The sequence below is a fragment of the Miniopterus schreibersii genome, assembly GCF_964146895.1.
Source record: "Miniopterus schreibersii genome assembly, chromosome: X".
In the NCBI taxonomy this organism is placed as follows: domain Eukaryota; kingdom Metazoa; phylum Chordata; class Mammalia; order Chiroptera; family Miniopteridae; genus Miniopterus; species Miniopterus schreibersii.
Window position 1 is genome coordinate 94,859,670 of NC_138104.1, and position 23,895 is coordinate 94,883,564.

Below are 23,895 nucleotides of genomic sequence, written 5' to 3' on the forward strand. Positions count from 1 at the left end.
ATTGCTGCAATTACAAAGCACTTTGGGTTATGTTTTTTGCTGTATAGGGATTTCATTGTCATCACTGCTAAGATTAATAGTGGCTTTTTAAAAAAAAATTTGGCACCTTGCAGTAGTTTGGTGAATACCAACCTTCTCCTTTCCAGAAGGTATCAAGTTCTAACAGCTGTGACTCATGTCAAGGGATTCAGCAAGATGCCTTAGCCATCTGCTGGCTTCCTGCGGTAACCTCCTGCCACCACATCTCTCAGCCTAGAACTGACAAGCAGAAAGCAGCTTCTAAGATCTGTCCTCCACCTTGAAACATTCTCTTCTGTCCCCTCTATTCTTTTTCGGCCATAATTACCTTCAGGCTGCAACAAAGAGAAGCCCCCCTTCTTTCCCAGAATGACTAACCGTCCTGTTTGCCCAAGCCTGAAGGGGCTCCTGGGGTGTGGCATTTCAGTGCCAAAACTGGGACAGTGCCAGGAAAACCAGAACAAGTTAGTTCCCCTACCTTGACCCAACCAAGCTGGGCCTCTTTTGAATTTGCTGCATTTTTATAGCTTAGTGCATCTCAGACTTGATTAGCTAGCAGAGGTTTGTTGGTCAAAATCTTAAAACATGAATTGCTGAGCCCACCCCTGAAGTTTCTCATTCAGTAGGTCAGGGGTAGGACCAGGTCATGCTCATTTATCACAAGTAATACTGATGCTGCTGGCCCAGGGACCATGCTTTGAGAACCACTACGATAGTTCAACACCTGGCAGAGAAACCAAACATTTCCTCCCACCCGAACCTTAGATGGTCATATTCTACTCATTCCAACATTTACTGTCATACACACAACTGCTGTCCCAGGTACTCAAAACTGACACCAGAGGCACTGATGTCTAGTCAGGCTTGGGAAAACAGCAGATGCTCAACAAATACTTCTGTGGGTTCGGGATCCATTCCTGGGTATAAGATAATGGTCTCAAGAATAAAAACATGACTAACATTTTCTCCCATATCAATTGGATACAAAACTGAGTCTCTCTAGTCATTTCCTCCAATAGTATCTTTATGATGCATACTTGGTAAAAGAAATCCATCTCATCCATTGTTAGTAGAAATATAAACTGGTACTGATGCCATTGTAATTAGGTAGTTATTAATAATAGGAAAGGAACAAAGGGAGACCAGACATTATAGGCACGTCATGTGGGCAACTTCACCAGTAATCTGCAGCTTTGCACTCCCCAGGGAACCACAGGCCTAATTCCCTACAGAACACTGGGGGAGGGAATCCAACCAGGAAAGATATACGCATGCCCAGTAAAGCTGGGGTGACTAGGGAAGGTACTTGCCTGTAGGTCACACCTGGGAAAAGCGATCATTGGCCAGAACGGGCATGGCCGCTGCAAGCGCGTGAAAACTTGGGAATACATAATCTCCTAAACAAAGGAGTTCTCTCTTTCTTGTGCTCTTGGCTTGCTCTTGCCTTCCTTGCATTTGCCCGAATTTCCTCCATAGTCATGTGGACCCCACATGCAATGGACTGATGGACTGCAGTGGAGAAACACAACTTAAGCTAGCCTGATGCTATACTGGACTGTGCAGACATGGAATGGAAACTCTGAACACTGGTTTTGATTTTAGCTCTACTGAAGCCCCAACTACACTTCTTCTATGGCAGGACAAAGGGAAATGGGACTGTCATATACTCCCAGGCAAGTTTCAGAAAATTCTTTTTCTCAGGATATTGCAAGAAGTCCACCCCACTAGCACCAGGTGGGGACAAGGACCTCTCCCCTCCAATAACAGTACCACTTTTCTCAAGAGAAGGCAGGTAGAATGTATTTTAAAATCCCTAAATTAGGCATAACATTTGACTCAGCAATTCCTCCACATCTAGGAATTTAACCTTAAAGAAACAGTCTCAGATTTGCACAAAGACTTAGCCACAAAGCTTTATTTTCTACAATAAATATGATCTACTTTTGTAATAAGGATAAAAGACAATTGAGTTTTTCAAGGGAGGATGTGTGAAATTGTGACCATCAAGAAAAATTAGTGAGATTGCTGCCTGACTTCCTGTCCCCATCACCACGGCTCTTTTCCAGCTTCCTGATACTCTCCTCGCTCTGGCTTATATCCAGGATGCTGGCTTCCTGTGAAGTCCCACTCACACCCTACCGCTTTAAACGCCCCTGATAATCATACCAGCCTTGCAGTGAATCTGCTCAGTCCTCTACTATTTAAAAACCACCAGTGCCCTACTGGTGGTAAGTGGGTTCCTCCAGGCATTGGTCATGGGACTAAGCGCAGTAACAGGAATGCCACGGGATTACAGGGCTTTCCAGCTGAGTGGACCCTTATCCTCCAGTGGCACTACCCAGAATGTCATTCTTGGCTGCCTCCTTGGCCAGGCCTCAGAGACAGGGGCTGTATTAGGACCTCCAGGTCCTCGACTGGACCAGGACAAGAATGTCTTAAAATAGCTATAGCAGGTGTCCAACAACCTTGCTAAGTACATCATCTGGCAATTTTGCAAACTACTCAAAGTTTGTTCATGACTTAATTTCAGCTCACTTAAAACTTTTAAAATCTCATAGTAAGTTTTGTAAAGTAAAACCTTTTTGGAGAGTACATCCAATTATTCCCTTTTAACTAGCTTATGACATCTCTCAAATAAACCCCCTCGATTCTACCCCACTCCAGGGATGCAAGGAGACATTGGCAGATCCAAAGGGCTTGCAGAGAGCAGCACTCTAGGAGGCAATAATGAACTACTGCTCAGTGCTACAGCCCTTTGGGACATAGAATCACCAAGACCTGGGGACCATCCAACCTTCGGACCCTTACCTGGCTATCCCCATGTCCCATAAATCTTGTTTCCATACCAAACAGAAACAATCCCCCACTGCATGGAGAGGGCATGATATAAAATATATTTATATCGTGCTTTTAACCTTTCTCAGAGTGTGTTCACATGTATAATTTCATGTAATTCTCAAACTTCCTATCCAGTATTCAACAGTATAGGGTGAAGATTAACAGTACACAATCAGAGAAGCCGGGTTATACTCCCAGCTCTGCAATTTACTAGTATGGTCTTTGGCAAGTTACTTAGCCTCTCTGAGCTTCAGTTTCCTCTTCTGTAAAATGGACCCACAATTCCAAGCTTACGGAACTACTGTGCAGATTAAAGGTAATACAGGGTGGGGCAAAAGTGGGTTTATAGTTGTTTGTATGGAAAATAATACAATAATTAATAAATAATAATACAAGAATAAACTCAGTGTTTCATGTACTCACAATTGTAAATCAACTTTTGCCCCATTCTGTATATGTTACAACATCTGGCGCAATGCTTGTTGCATTAATGGTTCTCAGTGAAGAGGGGCTGCACAGAACAATTATAATCTCCATTTTAAGGGAGTCTTTCATAGCATCAGTAGAAAGGTTGGAAAACTGCTAACTGTATCATCACAACACAATTATTTGAGAACAACGTTTTAGGATTTAATGTGTTCACTCCTTTCTCCCCATTACCAATGTCACTACCTACATTTACTCTCCCCATCCTTCTCTTGAAGCATCTGCCAAACTTCTAACTTGTCCAAGTACCTCAATCTACCCCCTCTCCAAGCCATTATCCTTAAGAATAAGACTAAGGAAGAGAAGCTTAAGTTCCTGCCTCCCAAAGAAAACATACAACAGCCCATGGCCTGCTCTTCAGCCTGGCTTGCAGGGCCCTCACCTACTTCTTCCACATAGCATCTCCCATTATTCTTCCCCCCGCCCGGCCTTGTGACCATCTCACCCTCTGCTTCGGGGCCATTCTCTGCTGAGTCTGTTGCCTCTGTAACAGCCAGTCCTTCTTCTAGTGTGTCCGTCATGTCCCAACCTACATTCTTTGTCAAGAGAATTTCTTTTTCCTTTCAAAGCCTGCTAAAATGTCAGTTTCAGGGAGAAGCCAATCTTGACTCCCAGATTAATTAACCGTGCTCTGTGGTTCCCAGGATGCACTGCACACCCTGCTGTTGCACACTTGTCATGATGTTTCCTAAATGACTAGTAGCAAGTCTGTCTCTTCTAACTCCTCAAAAGCAAGGACTCTTAGTAGCTAAGATTTATTGAGTACCTACTATAAACCAGTCTCTCTTCCAAGTACTTCATATACATCATCTCCTTTAATCTTCATGACAACTTAATAGGATAATCACTATTCTGATCTCCATTTTACAGATAATGAAACTGAGGCTTAAAGATGTTTATGTAACTTGCCCAAGGTTGCAAGTTATTAGTGGCCAAGCCAGGAATTAAAATCAAAGCCCACACTCTTAAGCACTACAGCATAACATCTTATATACCCTAGTACCAAACTCAGTACCTGTCAAGTTGTAACTTCTGTATAACTTATCTCTTACCATGTAACAATATATCCCAAACATAGTGGCTAAAAACAATGAACATTTACTATCTCACAGTTTCTTTGTGCCAGGAATTCAGAAACAGCTTATGTGGGTGATCTGTCTCAGAGCCCCTCATGGGGTTGCTGTCAAGATGTCAGCCAGGGCTACAGGCATGTGAAAGCTTGAATGGACTGAAGGTCTTCTTCCCAGATGGCACACTCACAGGGTGCTGGTTATGAGCAGGAAGCTTCAGGGACCTTTCCACCAGCTTCTTGAATGCCTTCATGACACGGTTGCTGGCTTCCCCCAGAGTGATCAATCCAAGCAAGCAAGGCAGAAGCCACAATGTCTTTTATGACCTAGTCTCAGAAGTCATACTCCATCATTTCTACAGTATCCTGCTGGTTACAAAGGTCAGCCTTATTCAGTGTGGGAGGGGACTGCACAGGGGTGTGAATACCAGGAGGTACGAATCACTGGGGCCTCTATAAATATTAAGTGAACAACTGGAAAAAATTACTGAGTTGCTCTGAGTGTCAAGATCTCTTCTAGATAATGAGAAGTTTGGATTAGGTGACCATTTCTAGTTTCCTTCCTTCTAGCTCCAAAACTTTGGAAGACTATTCCCAAAATGTCCCCCAAAACAGCAGCAAGTGGATTCAGGAATATAATTTCATTGCATTCCAGTAGAAGCCGCAGGTGAGTATTTGTTAACTTAGCTTCCACTTTATGGTTTTAGGCAGAGTCAACAAAGTATGAGAAATTCTCTCAGCTTGAAACACAGTTCTTTTCTTAACAGCAAAATAAATCTATGTTTGATTTCAGGATTAATTCTATAGTTTGATGCTAGCATAAGCCTAGCCTCTGGACATAGGCTTATCTTCTTTAGCAGAATATCTGTGATTAAACTCAGGCAACCAAATCCCTTGTGTATAACAGCAAAGATAATAACATCATTGGTTTTAGCCCTTAGGCCTTGCCTGTTTACAAGCCAAGGTTTTATTTGCTTAAAATAATTCTATAATATGATTTGATGCATATGAAAATAAACTGAAATGAGGCATTTTGCAGATATACTTTGATACTGAATATATGAAATGAATTTTATCCTAAAGACCAAGCCATGACAGTAGAAATGAAAACCAAATGTGACCTGTTCACTCTACCACCCTCCCAGTTTCAGCACCACCACCCGATCAGATCCAAAGTAGTTTAAAAGCTGGGTCAGCACACTCGTCAAGGTTCCCTGGATCCCACCCTCTAACAGTGCTCTATAACAAGGGTTGGCAAACTACAGTGCATGTAAATAGTTTTACTGGAACACGGTCATGCTCACTTTTTATGAACTGTCTGCAACTGCAATGGCAAAGTTGAGATTTTGCAACAGAGACCACATGGCTCACAAAGACAAAAATATGTACTACCTGGCCTTTTACAGAAATGTTTGCTGATCCCTGGTCTATGCCTCTGGAGGCTTGGCCTGAGGTAACCTGTTATTAATCCAAAATGTCTGTGCATTCTATGTGCAGTTCCAAATATTCTTATGGGGGGAATGAGGGTGTCACTGTTTATGTTGAGGTATTACATACCTACAGTAAAGGCACCAATTCAATGGTAGAACACAGTGAGTTTTTACACATGTATCTCCTGTGCAACCACCTCCCAGATCAAGATGATGTTTCCCGTGCCCCCTTCCAGCCAATACCCCAACAAAGATAGCCATTATTTTTACTTCTCCCACTCAGATCACAGATTCATTTGCTTCTTCCTGAACTTTATGAATGGAGCCATGCACTGTTTCATTGAGCATTAAGTCAGTGGCGTTCTTACACACTGAAGCACAGAGCCATTTGCTCATTTTCATTGCTATATAACATTCAGTGTATGAATATACCAATTTATTTACCTATTCTTCTGTTGACAGACATTAGGTTCTTTCCAGGTTTTTGCCATTATGAAAAAAGCTGCTATGAAAATTTGCACTATATGTCTTTTGGTGAACATAAGGATCCATCATCAAAAATGGAATTTCTGGGTTATACGAAATATCAACAAACTGCCAAACACTTTTCCAAATTGGTTGCATTTTTTCAGTAAACAAAAATATTGTTTTAACTTATAAAATATTTTGAGATGAAAAGTCCAAAATATGTCCCTCCAAATTTTTCATATCTTGCTGTTTGTTCTGTGAAGGACTGGCTATCCTGGGGATTACTGGCATGCCAGCTTTAGATGCACTACCTTTAACCTTGGCAATGTGCTGGCACTTTTCAAATTCACCCAAAAAATCTGTAGGCTAGGTAACCTCAACATGTAGCAAATGAGGAAAACAGGGGTCAGGAAGGAGAGAGATATCTTGACCAAGGTCATACAACCAAATCAGTAGCACTCATGATCTCCCATCAAGGTTCTCACTATTTCCCTACTAAAACTAGGTAGACGAGTTTTGCAGTTATCACAGAGTTAGGGAAGCACAAGCTTGGGCACCAATCATCTCAGCTCCTTGTTTTTTTCTTTAACCACCTTATCAGTTAAAATATAATTAAATTCTGCAATTGTTCCTGAGTATAAAATTCCTTATACAACAGACTTAAACCATTATTATTTTACTGTACTTTGTATCTGAGGACACTGCTACCCAGCTTGACAAGGGTAGAAAAATAAGGAACTATATCCACCCTGCAAAAAATCTAACATTGAAATATGGTCACAAATCATAAGAGTTTCACACAAAGGCGTGGACTTGCGCAAAAAAAAAAAAAGCAAAAAACTACAGGATTTTCGTTTTTCTACTCAAGTCTGTATTGCATGCAAAAGCAGACTTAAGTGGCATAAATCAGAAAACGATAATGGGAACTGAATGAAATTCTCATAAATCACGTTACTAAGTATAGTTACATCTTAGATGTGAAACCCAATTAAACAGATGGCCACATGCTGTCAGAATCAACCCCTAATCAATAAAGATGTTCATTTCAGAAAATCACCTCAATTTTTCATTTCTTCAGTGAAGCAAAAAGAAGGCAGTTGGGGCTGGGGGGAGTCCCAGGAAACCCAGTGGGGAAATGTATAAGAAGGAACTCCACCTGTCTTAATTTGTAGTCCAGAAAAATCAGAGAGAGAAAAAAATCACCCAAAGGATTCCTTGTCATCTTGCCTGGGAATATAATTTACAATGAGAGCAAGCACTGGTCATTAGGAAAATAGAAACAGCTGAATCTCTTAATTAAAATACTGCTTCAAATTGTTCATTCCAAACCCCCTCTGCTCATGAGCTTTTGAGAAACCACTGGGTTACCCTAAAATGGCTGCTTCTTCAGTAAACCTCTGATAGGATCAGCTCTTCTCAGACAAGAAAAAGGTTGAGCAGGGGTGAATCCTAGAGACAGAATTATTATGAGACATACTTAAATCCCCAAAGGAGCAGTAAGCATTCACTGACATTGGAGAGTGAGTATGGAAACATGGTGAAGCCTTTTCTTGCATAAGAGCTGATCTATTACATTCACTAGATTGGTGAAAATTAAGTCTACTAATGCCAAGAAGTGATGAAAAGGAGAGTTGATGAAAACACTTCTATACTTTGGAACACTCACTTTGGAAAACATTCGGTGTTATCTGGTAAAGTTGAGTATTTGCATACCCTACGAGCCAGTAATTCCATTTGTAGCATATACTCCAAACACTTGTTTCAGAGGACATGTAAGAGAATATACCAAGCAGTGTTGTTCATAATAGCAAAAATCTGGGGGGAAACACAGAGCTCTCTCAACAGAAAAGGTCTGTGGAACAAATAAGTAATCTGGGATTCAGTCACACAATGGAATATTACATGGCAGTGAAAATGAAATAAACTACTGCCACATGCTATGGGGATGAATCTTAAAAACACATTAATTGAAAAAACACAGTTGCTTAAGATTGCATGCAATATGCATATCATTCTTATTGTGCTACAACATAAACAAAAATAAAAATATACTGTTTAGGGATACTTAAATGATTCAAAATTTATTTTAAAAAACAAGAAAATGATAAACACAGAAATCAGAAGCGTAGTTACCTCTATGGTGTGGGAGAGATGAATGGGATGGGGAGGGGCACGGACAGGTGCAATGATATTGGGAATGTTCCAATTCTTGGTTGGGTGGAGGACTCATAGTCATATATTTATCATGTTTTCTTATATACTTTACAACTTTATATGTTCTAGCATGTTACATATATTCTTTTGCATGTACCAAATATTATGTAAAACATTTTCTTTTAAAATGGATAATCTAAAGCATTTTCTATTGCCCAATAGGTTCTTCCAAGTCATATTATAATTGATATTATATAAATATAATTCATATTATAATGTTTATAATTTATATTCCAAATATCATAAGTTTCCATATGCACTGTAGTTCTCAACTTGGAGCTGTATCAAAATATCATGTTATATGCTTTAAATTCAGACAATTTTTTTTTTTTTAAATGTATCTTTATTGATTTCAGAGAGAGGAAAGGAGAGGGAGAGAGAGAGAGAAACACCAATGATGAGAGGGTCATTAATCAAGCCCACAACCGGGCATGTGCCCTGACCGGGAATCGAACCCTAATCGCCTGGATGCTAGGTCGACGCTCAACCGCTGAGCCACGCCTGGCCGGGCCAGACAATTTTTATTTGTCAATTATACCTCAATAAAGGTGGGGGGAAGAAAGCAATGGTATTTTCATAATAATAATGAATATTTCTATAGTAAGGAGTGACATTTGAAATATTCAAAATAGTTAACAACTTATTTATTACATAAATTAATGTAAAAATCAAAAATTACCATCTGCTGGTTTTCCTTCTGTTCACTACCCTTTCAGACCATTCCTGCAGAGACTGCCATTCCCAAATGTGGCCACATTGAGGGCAACTTTAAGGAGATGTGCCTGCTGGGAACAGGCGACCACAGTCTCAGGGCTGTCCTCTGTGGCCAGGGAGTCCTGTCAGAATGAGGGCCAGCATGAAGGATCTGCCGTGAGCAAGCAGGATGCCTTACTGAGAAGGTGGCATTCGAGCAACTATTTGAAAGAAGTGGGAGTGTGAACCATGGAGATCACTCGGGAAAGTTTTCCGATTCAAAGAGAGCCCAGAGTATAAATGCCAGGAGGGAAGTGTCCCATACTCTAGGATCGGGAAGGAGGCCAATGTGGCTGGAACAGAGGGGAGATAAAGGCAGCCTGGTAAGAGTCCTCTGGCCATTACAAGTAACCTGGCTATTACTCTGAATAAGACAGGAAGCTCATAACAGTTTCTGAGCAAAGGAGGGAAGTGAGATGACTGTAAGGCACCTTAAAATGGCTGCACTATTATATTTAGGACTGGCTGAAGGGGGATAGGACAGAGCAGGGAGGCCAGCGAGGAGGCGATTACAGGTATGGGGGGTCATGGTCAAGAGTGGCGAGTCTCTAGAACTCTATCTCCCACATTCAACAAACAGCATGGAGATGTGCTTAAATCCATGAGACTTGATGTTATTACCAAGCGAGGGAGTGAAGATGGAGACCAGAAGAGGTGCAGGGGATGGGAGGGATGAGAAACTAGCAAGGGCTCAAGCAGGAATGGAGCGGCCCACCATCTCCGTAACAGGTCACCACCAACCTGAACTTGCCATTTGTCATTCTTGTGAATGTCTTCATACTTTTACTACATGTGGGGAATTATCCTGCATGCTTCTGAACCTTATTTATATAGTAACATACTCAATATATTTTCCCATGTTGTTCTTTCCCCCACCCAATCTAATATTTGTGCGACTCATCCATGTTAATACATGTCACTCTAGGTCACTCACTGTTCGCTGCCACGTGGCATTCCTTTGTGTGAACATGCCACATTTGATTCATTTTCCTGTGGAGGAACACACAGCTTACTCTCCTTCTCCTGCTATTATGAACAATATTGTTATGAGCATTCTCACATGGCCTCACTTGTATGAGACTTCTCTAGGGCAGTGGTTCTCAAACTACATTAGAGTCACCTAGAGGGCTAAATAAAACATCTTTCTGGGCCCTATGTCCAGGGTCTACGGTGCATTTCTAACAAGTTCCTCTGTGATGCTGTTGCTGTTGGTCTCAGGACCACATTTTGAGAATCACAGCACTAGGGCACACACCAAGAGTGAAAACGATGGTCGAAGATATACATGCACATCTTTTGGCTTTTCTAGGTGTTGCCAAATCACTCTGCAAACTGAGTGAACCAACTTCCACTTCCACCAGTAGTGAGCATCCGTCCCAGGTGCCAACACTTGGTGCTGTCAGACTTTTTAATTTGTGCCAATCTGATCTTTAATAATTTTTAAACTTATGCTGGCATTTATAATTACATGTACCCAAAGCATGTAAATAAAAGGAACTCAAGACTTTAGATTCTAAGGTTAATCAGAACATTTTCAAATGTTTCTTATATACAGAGAGTCCCCTCCGGGTTCTACAATCTGTCCAGTTATCTTCTTGCTTTTCCCATCAATCCTAAAAATAAACAAAATGGTAAGACCATTCTGAGAGAAAAGTGGAAGCTTGCTTCTTTTCATGGCCAACTTCACTAACTTCATTGTAGTTTTATTTATTGTAGTTGTTTGTGTGGTGTTTTGGTTTTTTTACTCATTGGTGATATAAAGCTTTAAAAAACTTCTAAGGTGAAGAGAGTGAGGAAAATTGAGCATATGGGTATGGAGACAAACTTCCTTCACCAACACACCTGATCACTTTCGGGGGCAAAATTAAAAATGCCCTACCCTTAATCACAGTCATGGAAAAGTTCCCTTCATTTTGTACCAGATTAACAAGGAGACGAGAAACCGAGTACTCACGGATCTGGTTGGTGGATGCACTATAGAAGGCATTGACAGTTGTTGGATTTGTAAACCACCTGTAGCAAGAGAAGCAAATATCACCAAGTGATCGTCATTTTCTAGGCAGGAGGGCAGCAAGAACAAACAATGTGGCGTGATTTATTAGCAAGTAACCAGAGAACAATGGGGATATGGGACAAGTGGGGAAATTATCCTTTCAGTTTAGGGCTATCGCTCTGCTCAATAAACAATCTCATCCTAAACTGAACATGGTTCAATGAGAACATATTAACATGCCTGGTTATACACTGTTACTAACTTAACAGAGAAAGTCAGTGCCAGTGCTTCTGAAACAGCTTTTATGAGAAATCCTAGACTCTAAAGGGCTCTCCCCGCAGATGGAAACACAGCAACAAGCTGAGTTTCATGGGTCTGTGGGACAGCTGAGTTACTATGCAGCATAGCCTCTGACCTGTCCACCTTAAAAAAAAATGGGACTAGTGTTAACACAGAGGTCCAAGTAAAGAGACATTAATAAAGTACAACCATGCTATCCAGAGGATCTGCCTACTTTGATGGAAAGTTTACTGATTTAAGCACCAAAAGATGTAATGACTCGTCCTGCCGCTATCACCAACTAGCTGGGTTGTGGTAGAACAGTTGCCTACCTTGTTGGGGTTCGGCTTTAGCTCTGAAATTAAGGTTGCATTAGGAGATCTTGGGAGTACCTTCCAGCTATGAAGAGTCTACACTCCATTTTAAACGCATAGTAGGTTACTTAGATCAGGGCTCTGCAAATTTTTTTTTCTGTGAAGAGTCAGATTGCAAACATGTAGGTATTTTGCAAAGAGGCAAAATCAAGGATGTTATTGTAGGTACTTCTATAGTGAGAGAATTTTTTTTCACAAGATTTTAATGAAATTCAAAATATAATAATCAAGTACATGTTTTGTAATACCAGCTTATTAAACATTGTTTGCGGGTAGTTTTTATCGCGTGCTCTACCACCAGTCAACATAAAACGTATAAATATGTTTCCCGCATACAATGTGTTAATAAGAAGAGTGGAATTCTTTCGTGGTAGGATAACATTTTGCTTAATTGGAGTTCAAAGTTAGTGCTTCGCATTATCAAATCAACTGCAAACATTTATCTCTAAAAATCATTCTTAGCTCATGAACCATACAAAAAACAGGAAGCAGGCAAGATTTAGCCACAAGCCACGGTTTGCTGACCACTGACTTAGATGGCTGTGAGTTTCAGCCACTGCCCTTTATGATTAAAACAAAGCAATTTGTTTGAAACTAAATTATTTAACATAAACTTGTATAAATTCCTTTTCAGAACAATCATTTGACTAATTTATGTTTAATAAATTAATAATTTAAGTCAGTAATATGAAACTAGTAGGAAACCCAAATATTGATTCTAGTTAGTCCACCCATACCTTCTCCCCACCTATAAAGAAGTCCATGAATATGTCATTCTGTGATTATTATTATTAGCTAACATTCATTGAGCACTTTCTATGTCCTAAGCACTTCCTATTCACAGGTTTTTCCCCATAGCAACTATAACAATTACTAGCCCATTATACAGATGAGGGCAAGATTTATAAGCATTATATACTTGCACAAAGTCTGGTCTGACCTCAAACTAGCTCTCTAAAGTATTGTATTATACTGGAGACATTATTGGATATCAAGAAAGAGAGTGTTGTGCTTGCCAGTGTGGCTCAGTTGGTTGAGCATCATCTTGTGCACCAAAAGATTGCTGGTTCGATTCCTGGTCAGGGCACATACCCAGGTTGCGGGTTTAATCCCCAGTCAGGGTGCATGCAGGAGGCAACTGATTGATGTTTCTCTCTCATATCAATGTTTCTCTCTCTTTTTCCCCCTCTCCCTTCCTCTCTCTAAAAATATCAATACAGATATTTTTTTTAGAAAGCAAGAAAGAGCGTGTCCCTTCTCCTGTCAAAACTGAAACCTATACTCATTTCCGTAAGTATGTATTATTTTCATTCAACTTTAGGATTAGTATTTCAATAAGTCTTGATGTTTAACACAAACTTACTGACTGGACTATTTCCCTGAGGAAATAAGTGGATATGAAAGCACCTTTATTGACCTAATGTTGTTAGCTATAGTAGGTAGAGGTATGTCACATGGATTGGTTGTCCCCCACCCACATGCGCCCTGGGGGAGGGGATCAGACCTGCAACCCAGGTATGTGCCCTTGACCAGGAATCAAACCCGTGACCCTCTGGTGTGCAGGCTGACGATCTAACCATCAAGCCATGCCAGCCAGGGCCCAACACAATTTTTAAAGGTACTAAATTGGAATGCCTACAAATTAGGTGTATAATCAATAGTGCTCCACAGTCCTCTCTACTCCCTCTCATTTGCACCTGTCCAGGTCACTGTTTGTTAACTGATTGGGCCCTGAAGGCATATGAGTTTGCAAAACTTACCTCCCAAATGGATTTTAAGTTCCTTATGGGCTAAACTATTGTCCAAATGGTATGTGCTGAGCAGATGATCACTAAATCTATTTAAATGAATTTATTGCTATGTATACATCTATTTGAATAAATGAGGAATGTCATTCATGTGCTTTAAATTTTTCTTACTATGTCTTTAGGGTGTTCCTACACTCTATGTTTAGGGAATAATTTAGTGGATAAGGAGGGAAGTGGTCTCATATAAATTTCAAATCCAAAAATACATAAAAATAAAATTATACTGGACAATGGGATACATAAAAGGACTGTCATACTGAAATACAATGATCTAAAGTAAAAGACATTGGCACCCTGATTTCTTTGGACCCTATAAAATAGATATACATCAAGCCAGAGTTTTACATTTTCCCTATCAGCTCTCAAAGATAGTATAAGGAGTATGGAATGGAAAAACCAGAGTATTTCTCACTTTGTTTCTAATATCCTGTAGATTATACCCTTCTCATGTCATGTTATAGATAATGTTTTGGCAAATAAAAATTCTACGCAGGGCCATAATTTGTGTAGACATCTGATGGATTTTTTACATATTTTTCAGAAGACAGAGAAAGAAAACCCAGTCATGGTTAGCCACAGTAGAGAATGAGTTAATAAGGAAGCTAGTTTAAAATCCCTGCCGTCAAAGAAAGGGGATCCTGAGGGAAAGAAATTGCTTTGGACTCAACCTGAGAAATGAAGTAAATCCTCTATTTTTAAGCAAGCTGATGAAGTGACAGTTCTGAGAACCAATCCTAACTATGTACCTTCAGGGATGACCACTCAATTAATTTCATTCTTGCTGACATTTACCATCATGTTAGAAACTTCTTAATGCACATTAGTGCAGCAAAAATTGATTCCATGAGAATAAAAGATAAAGGGTATTTATCTCCTATATTCACGAATAAGCAAAATGCTATCTCAGGGCTTTGTAGAAATATAATCATGATGTGCCAAACTAAGTAAACTAGTCTAGCAGAGATACTCCAGAATTGTCCCTACTCGATTAACTTATGAATTTTCAGACCTAAAAGATGTCCATTAAAGCCAATGGGTATCATGAAGCTAAAATTACCTACCATGCCAGAAAAGGACCAGTCCAAAATTTCTTTTAGAAAATTAACTATTACATCACTTTACCGTATAAAAAGGACCTTAAATTTCTTAATGTTGCTTTCCCTGAAACAGACACACAGTCAGAGGAAATGAGAATTACTAGCATTGTACTGATTTTCATTCCTGCAGAACTTTCCAGAAACATTAACCAATTTAACGTCCTTCTGCAAGAGGTATTTGTTTTCACTGACAGAATAAAACTGCAAATCGCAGTTTCCCTAAGCCCACACCGGCAGACAGCACAGAAATTGGAAATAGTCAAGGATGTCAGAACCTGACAGCCCACCAGTATTTCAGGACGATGTTCAAGATGACACATTTAGGAGTTTTTCAATTAGCACCTCAGGCTTTGCTACACACCCAAATAAATGCCGTCATTTTGAAACTGAAGGATTAACTTGGCAGCATCTCCAGTATGAAGGATTTCCTGAGAAGACCCAGAAATTTCACAGAAATACTGGTAAGAGTCTTCAATTTTCCACAAGTTGAAAAAAAAAAGTTTGCATTGATCTGAAGTAGATCTGAAAGGACAGGACAATATTCATAAATCTGTGACTACCATACTACATGTAAATACTCACTGGAATATTAGAAACCATTTGCTGAAGTCATTGGATTTGAGAAGCTGGTTTTAGGACGCTAAGTGTAAAATTACTATTGAATAATTTAGGTTGGGAATGAAGTAGGAGAGATGGACTGAGAGATTGTGATGAGAGGAGAGAGCCAAGGACAGTGGAGGAGACGCCTTTAAACCAGTTATCTGTCATTTCCAAAGAAGCTCTAAAGCATTCTGCTTTCTTCCATTGTGCTTTTGACTGGAGTCAGGGATGGGTAGGGGAGTGATTCAGCTTTAGGTCTACTCCTTAAGTCAAACACTTTTAACTAATTGTGTGGGTGCGTGTTGTAGGAAGGTTTGAAGGGTAGAAGGCCGGAATGGCTAGATGATAATCCTGGCTAAAAGGGAGAAGTGGTAATCACAGTTTAAGCCAAGGGAGGGTATGGAACCTAAAGTGTCTAGAGGCCAGGGCAGAGCAGAGAGTTGGAAGAGTAACAAGAGACCAGAGAGCATAAAAAGAGCCAGCTGAGATCTGGAGGCCAAAATATCAGTCAAGTTTTTAAAAAGGGCCATGAAAAAGGGTGGGCATGGAAGCCAGGCTTCCAGCTATGATGTATGAAAAGGTCAACAAATCCTGGACAAAGTTGTCAACAAACAACCACTTTAGGGCTCTGGGAATTGATCAAAGGCAAACAACAAACTGAAAAAAGGTTTAATTTTGAAAAACTGCTAGAGCTGGAAGGAAGTAGAATAGGAGTCTATAGCCTTCTAGCCTGGGACTGCTCCCATGCCTCCCAGCTCAGTCAGTGAGAACTTACTTTTATTAGGATAGGGCTGGCTGGAAAATCAGCAGCTTTTTGGCCATAGGGGATGGACTCAATTAGGGGAAAGGTGAAAGCCTGCATCTTTATCAGCTAAAACTGTTGAACTTGCTAAAAAACAAATGAGGAAAACCCATAGCTTTGCTAGCCTAAAATCACAGTTCCCATTGGGGAGAGCAATGGACTAGCCAGAAATTTTAAAAGGAGATCCTGGAACTAAAAGAGTCATAGAAGGGTGAGATAAGCTCACCACAGATGCCTGGCTGACTGGGAAACCAGGCACATGTACAGGGGACAGCAGAGAGAGCCCAGTGGGAGGTAAAATCCAAGGCTGACTGAGAACTGGTTGTGACTTTGAATGTACTCCCAACCCCCTCACAGACCAACTGGCAGAGGGTAGATAGAAGCCCTATAGGCTAGAAGTGTTTGAGTGCAAGCTCTGTCCTGAGCACTAAACTATGCAGATGCAGGGACAAACTCTAGGAAGTAAGGCTAATAAATAAAAATAAGAATTTAAAAAATGAGCAGAGACATCCATGGCTGCATACTATAGGGGACACAGATTCTGCAGTGAGAGTCCAGGAACGTGACTTTTTAAAAAGCCTCAGAAAAATAAATCAGAATCCACAGTTGCTACAATATATTATCAAAAGAATGTCATTTTCAACACAACAAAAAAATTATGCTATGCAAAGGAAGAGAGAAGTATAAAACAAAAAAAGCAATCAATAAAAACTGACTCTAAATGAGTCCAGTTGTTGGATTTAGCAGACAAAAACTTGAAAGTAGCCATTATAAATTAGTTGAAAGAAATAAAATAAGCTATATTCAAAGAATTAACAGAAAATGTGATGATAATTATTCAACAAAGAATCACAACAGAGAAACAGAAACTATAAAAGACAACCAAATTGAAATTCTGAAGTTAAAAAGTCCAATAATGAATATGAAAAATTTGTTAGGTGAGTCAACAGCAAATCTCAGAATGTATAAGAAAGAATCAGTGAATCTAAAGATAGATCAATAGAAATGATCCAATCTGGAGAAGAGAGAAATAAACACATTGGAGAAGTGGGCCATTGCAGAACAGAGTCAAAAGTGCCAGCAAGCAAGAACAAAAAGTAATCTAAACCAGAGCTGAAGAATTTCTCCATTGTAAGCCTCTTATTCATTTGTAAAATGGGGATGATAAGTATACCTAGACCTCACAGAGCTCACAAGAGGGTGAAATGAATTAAAACATGTACAGCACTTCCTGACACAGTATAAGCACATAATAACTTCCAGCTGCTGTCATCATCATCATCACACACATTCTGCTAGTGAAAAAAAGTCATGACTGGCCCTGGCCCCAAAATTTCCTAAGGAAACTTTCTTATCTGCAGGGCAAGTACCCACAGGCAGCTGGAAAGAAGGGGAGTACATCATAACTACTATTACAAAAGAGCTGTCAGTTCTTTGACACTCATCACCTCAACAATTATTCTCTAATTACTTAATAATTATACAATTGCTTCTACATTTGCAATCATACTTTATTTTTAAAATATTTGTTCTTTTTTAAGATCTTCAAAAGTTTTTACCTGAGTGTGACATTCTAGAGAAATTTATCATATATATGATATATATGAAACAAGATCTAGAAATAACTTGAATGCCGGCATCCTAATAAGCCCTAATAAGCCTTCTTTTGATATGTGTTGATGCTAGGAGTGAGGCAGCCATAATTAAACTGAACAATTGATTCATATAATAGCAGAAATAATAGTTGCCAAAACATAACAAGATTTTGACAAAGCAAGATAACTGGCAAGCTAGTTACTCTGACTTGAGGGGAATTACAAAGTTTGATCTAAAGAGACTCCATTTCCCACCAACATGTTTATCTATTTCACTTTTTTTTTTTTTTTTTTTTTTACTTACTCTGTTTTTGGAACAGCTTTTCTCAGCCAGAAGAAATCGGACTGGGCTAAATACTTGCGGGTTTGCAGGACGTTGCCAAAGTAGTCAGATTCTGAAAACTTGATCTGAATAAAATAAACCAAAAGGATCATTATTCTAAGTTCAGATAAGAGATGGCTCAGAAAAAAAAAAAAAAATTAGCGCACAAATGAGTGATCAACAGAGAAGCCCCTCACCAATCTCTCAGCCATCACTGGTTAACCCAGTATGCACAAAGCCATGAGACTTCATCTCAGTGATTTTCTTTTAAAATAAAAAGCTCAAAAATCAATATGGTCATTTATGGATCACAGTAAAAAATAAAAAAATAAAAAATAAGCTGCGGTAATTTACAATGTGTTTCCTTTGCTTTATAATTGAAAAATCTACTTTAACTCTTACATATTACTTAGGTTTGAAATTTTTTGGCCCATATGATTCTTTGATCTTTTGTAAAATGTGTATTTTATTTATTTGTCACATAGGTTCTACTAATAACATTTGGTTTCATCAGGTGAAACCTCATTTAGCTTACAGATGATGGTTTTAGTTAAACGTTAAATCCAATTTACTGTAATCGACATTTGCTCATGAAGGGAAACAAATGAAAGCTATTCAGAGACTTATTTTCCACCCCAAGCACAATGGAGTCCCAAGGATAATTTAATTATTCATAGACTTTATCTATTAACACTCAAAAATGCACTGGTCACCAAAAATAATGAAATTACAGAGGCAAATCATAGATTACAGCTTTCATGGAAAAAAAGGAAGCTATTGGCTCACAACAACACTGTCTATTAAAATAGGGAAACAGACATCATTGGTTCCTGAGTTCCTTTTCAAAAGGAAAATGGCAGACAGTTCCAATTCTACAGGCACTGCATCTACAAAACTAGCAGTATTTAACCAAAATATTGTAAATAATATCTGTGTAAAAGGAAAAGCAATGATTTTTAATGATCTCTAATGCTTTGGTCTTAAAATATACTACTGTAACAAATAAAATAAGAAAAATATACATTTGAATAAGCACATAACCAAGAGTAATCAAGTTCTTATCAGTTGTAATATTTTGTAAATTTAAACCATGAGGCTCTTTTAAAAGTAAAAATTAAAATATAGTGAGTGTATAGGAAACCCACAGGGATTACAGTACAGATATGAATGATTATATACAACTTATTGATTATAGCCTTGACAGCGGCTTGTCGGTCAATGCCTGGCTTAGGTTTATCTCTTCCCTAACATATATGGGTACCCATTACATCTGTAGAGTAACTTCTGTTAGTGATTCATCTTAGTCTTTCCAGGGGGGCAGGGAAAGAAAAAGAAAGGAGTAAAGTAACTAAAAGCACAGGGAGAAAAGGCAGGAATTGAAAGCATCAAGTCCTGGCATCCTTGGAGTTCTACTTGGACAACAAGTTATAAAGCTATGACTTTAAATTGTCCCTCCATCAATCCTCTTATGAAGTAGCTGATAAATAAACTGCGGTATGATCACATAATGGAAAACAATACAGGATTTAAACAAATGGTCTATACACATGACCATGAAATAATCCTGTAGAACAATACTGTATGCTGCTTACAGATATGTACCTATGTAGCAAAAGCATAAAGAAATGCATGGGAATGATAAACACTGAATTCAAAATAGTGTTTACACCTAGGGAAGGACGCAGGCAGGGAGGAAGGATATTAGGTCAGTGAGGATTACACATGTATCTGCTTTATTCATTTAAAACGTGTGTGTGCGTGTATGAAGCTAATATAGCAGTATGTTTAATACTTGTTAAAGCTATTTGTTCAAAATATGATTTTACATACTTTCCCAATGCTTGAGATTCTTCATAATAAAAAGAAATCTTACAATCGATTGTATTTTAAGATAGATGTTTATACTCAGCCGCAGAAGAAACAGAGTAAGCTCCTTGTTTTAGGAAGCAACCTCATCTAGCAATCCTAATGTGTTTCCAGACTGCATAGTTCAAAAAATGTGTTACTGTTCAACCCTTAGCTTTTTTCAGTTTTGTTCCTGAGACAGCTCTGCCAGAACTCTCAGAATATGACTGTAACTGATAAAAAATTCAGATATGTTCTTGGGTTCAGAACAATTTCCAGGAAATTCTCCCAAAGGAACTTCCTTCAAAAATATTGATGTTTTTCGCTAGCCAGGTGGATCAGTTGGATGAATATCATCCCATACCCCAAGGGGTCGCCAATTTGGTTCTAGATCAGGGCACATGCCCAGGTTGCAGGTTCGGTCCCTGGTCAGGGCACGTGCAGGAGGCAGCTGATCAGTTTCTCCCTCACATCAATGTTTCTCTCTCTCTCTCTCTACCCCCTTCCCCTTCTCCTCTCTCTAAAAAAAAAAAAAAAATCAATGAAAAAATATTAACTTTCTTGGTAGTATCAGTGGGGTCAGTTGTTACTTTTAGAAGAATTTGCTAGTCGTGAGATTACCCTGCTCATCTGAGGGAAAAATTTGATATTCAGGTTGTTCTACAGATATCATGTGAAAAAAATCCAAAAATGTCCTAAAGAAGGAGATTCCCGGGTCTAAAAATGCTCTAAGAAATAACGTCCTACCACAGCCATGAAAATAACCATGATGAGCAAAACTCAGAGGTAAGCAATTACAGTGGCCAACAGCTTATCATCTGTGTTTAGAAGAACAGTTACAATCTAAAAACTGTCGTATTAAACTGAGGGTATTTGCTATGTCTTAGCCCGGTTTAGTTGATCTATTCTATTTAATAGAATTCACAGGTGATGGGGACAAATCTAACCTTTTCCTGTGAGACAGGTTAAGCGTGGGGGGAGAAAGGGGCCAGCCGCAATTACTACCTTGTGATAGATGGGACACAGCGTTAGAGAAATGATGCAACTTGGCAAAGCTATATGGTCCAAATCATTAGGTTTCTTCTTCAATATTCTATTGGTCCTAATAACATAATAAAGCCAGTGATTTAATAGAAAGAGTACATGGAAGGGGAAGGCGAAGGTAAGAATTACAGTGAGAGGAGAAGCAGTGACTAAATCATGGTACAATTTATATAACACATACAGGTGGTAAAATAATGGTAATAAAGGTTACAGAGGACAAAACATTATGTTAACTATAAAGACCAGTATACGAAATTATATATAAACATCAATTCCAGCTATAAAAACAGAAAAAATACACTAAAACAGAAGCATGTATTATTATATCCAATTAGCAATATTATGGATGCTGTCTCATTTCTTTCCTCTAGTTCCCAAACTTCCACTATGTGATAATACTTTGATAATTTCAAATATTTCAATAAGCCCTTGAGTGAGAAAAAAACTATGAAACTCAGCAACCACTGGGAAAGTTCCACTTGTTGTAGAGATAGCAACAAGAATGAATGCACATTAATTTTTTAAAACCATTTGTAGTCTTCAAAAAACGTTTAAACTGCAAGGGGCAATAGTTGGCTTAAAAGCCTCTTGTCCTTTCAGTTACTGGTTAAATTCTAGGTCAAGCTGGTAATGACTTTCAATCAATTCCATTGCCTGACTTTTCAACTGAGTGACCTTTACAAAACTAATTGGGGATCTTCTGTCATTTCCTAGGAATAGCTCTCCAGATCATAAAATTTAAGGGAATCTGAATTTCTCACCAAATGCCACAGACTAAATAGAAGAATAAAGCTATTCCCCCCACCAAAGGTGAAAAACACATAGTAAGGGTAGAGCAAGGAAGCATGCTCAGCTTCTCTGCAGAATCGCTAAGTACGTGTTGATTAAACACTACATAAGCCAACAGGAAGTATAGATTCTAGAATATGTTTTGTTTATGTTAAATCTACTTAAAGAGACTTAGAGATATATGCAAATATGTGTAAGAAAGATTTTATATTAGGCACATAAAGAACCTTCTGAATACTTAATGGATCCAGATTTTATATTTACATTTTCCCTTATTTAAATAGCAAAGTAATATAAAAGATTGTTTTGTTTATATGACTTTGCCCATAAGTTGTGTGTGTGTGTGTGTGCGTGTGTGTGCATTCAAAATGCTTAACCTACATATATGGTACACTGCGGAAGATGTAGTTTCCACAGTCAGCCACATAAGGGTGAGGTAGCAATAGCTAACACACCAGCCAGGAACTAGGCGGAACCAGATGCCCTGTCACCATCACCAGGGATAAAGGGAAGTCTTGGTCTGCTCTGGCCAATAGAGCACTCTAGATGAAGGCCAGTGTGTGTGAGTTATGGAGGGCTGGCTGGAAGGTTGGTGGGCATCCCCTTCCAGTGCCCACTCTTGGTTCTCCAGGGCCATGGTGGCCAGAGGTTACTTGGGAGGGCCGAGGGCAATGTTTTATTTTGATTTGCTCCTAAATAGTACAGAAGTATTTCAATGTTTTAACAACCTGTCTTTCTGGAGCATTCCACCTAAATATTACCTCACTCTTGCATAGTGGCAGTAGCACTCTGTCCTTTATACACACATAAAACATACAACACATATAAATATTTACATATTTACATTCACATACACACACACACACACACACACACAACAAACACACACAACTCACATATATGAGTGTTCCACTAGCCAGAGCAGACCGAGACTCATTCCAGAGAATATTATGTGGGTTCACATAATATCTCTGTATCTCTATATGCATATTTACATGTTTGTATATGCATGTTTGTATCATTCTCCAGAAACATTGATCTTTTCTGAAAAATTACCCATATCCAGCCCTGGCTGGTGTGGCTCGGTTGGGCATTGTCCTGTGCACCAAAAGGTTGCCAGTTCGCAGGGGGTGCACAGGAGACAGCTGATTGATGTTTCACTCTCAGATCAGTGTTTCTCTCTCTCCCTCTCCCTTTCTCTCTATAAATCAATAAAAATTTTTTTTAAAAAAATTACCCATATCCAGTTCTGTCAAGTAAATGGAGGTGAACTGTGATTCTGACTTTCCTCCCTACTGCAATTCTCCACTGGCTTTCACAAGAATGAGTGAACTGCTTAATGGGGCCGAATTATGTACCTACAGTCTCTCGGGTACATGCCCACCCTTTTACCTGTTCTATAAGGCTGGCACTGGGCATCCAAAAACTGTTTCCCAGGCTCCATTGCCAGTTGGCTCCCTGCCAACAGGAAGGGCTGGGGGAAATCAGCAGGTGGCAGGAGGGGAAGGATTTGGGGCTTGATCCCTTTCACTCCCTCTCCTCTTTCTTCTTCTGATGGTGACTAGAATTTTCATCTCCTCCTCACAGCCCCGGCTGGAGTGGCAGTTCTTCTGCTGTTCCCCTAAATGATGGTACCATTACTTCCTCCCTTTTGTGTCCCTAGACACAGGGGTGGCAATAGCTTCCTGAAGTTATTAATCTCTGGTTTACCTCACCTTCCTGATTTTTGCCTTCCAAACTACCTCCTGTATTAAATCTCCTCTCTCTGAAATACTTAGTGTGGTTCTGGCTTTCCTTGCTGATATATCAATCTCTCCAAGGTTGATATCATACCACTCTTGAGTCTATTTCCACTAAGGATCAATAAAGGAACACTAAATAAGGCTTATTTGAAAATGTACTGATGCCTACCTTTTTAGGCTAACTAGTGGGCTTTCCTGCATGCTACTGGGGGTTCACATAAAGGGCATTTCCTTTCTTCTTGCTCTTTTCAAAAACTACAGAAAGATTATTATACAGAAATACTTCTTTGGATATCTCAATTTACCTTGTCCTCCTCAAAGGGGGTAAA

At 39.2% G+C, this 23,895-nt stretch overlaps 1 protein-coding gene across 2 annotated transcripts in view; it reads right to left on the reverse strand.

Moving 5' to 3' along the window:
- PHEX (phosphate regulating endopeptidase X-linked) overlaps positions 1-23,895 on the reverse strand; it is a 172,500-nt gene that overhangs the window by 23,630 nt on the left and 124,975 nt on the right. For both annotated transcript variants that reach the window (XM_081125341.1, XM_081125342.1), the window contains 2 exons: positions 18,129-18,232; positions 11,231-11,289 (listed from right to left, as the gene is read on the reverse strand). In XM_081125341.1, coding sequence (XP_080981467.1) covers positions 11,231-11,289; positions 18,129-18,232 — 163 coding nt within the window. The remainder of the gene's footprint in view (positions 1-11,230; positions 11,290-18,128; positions 18,233-23,895) is intronic.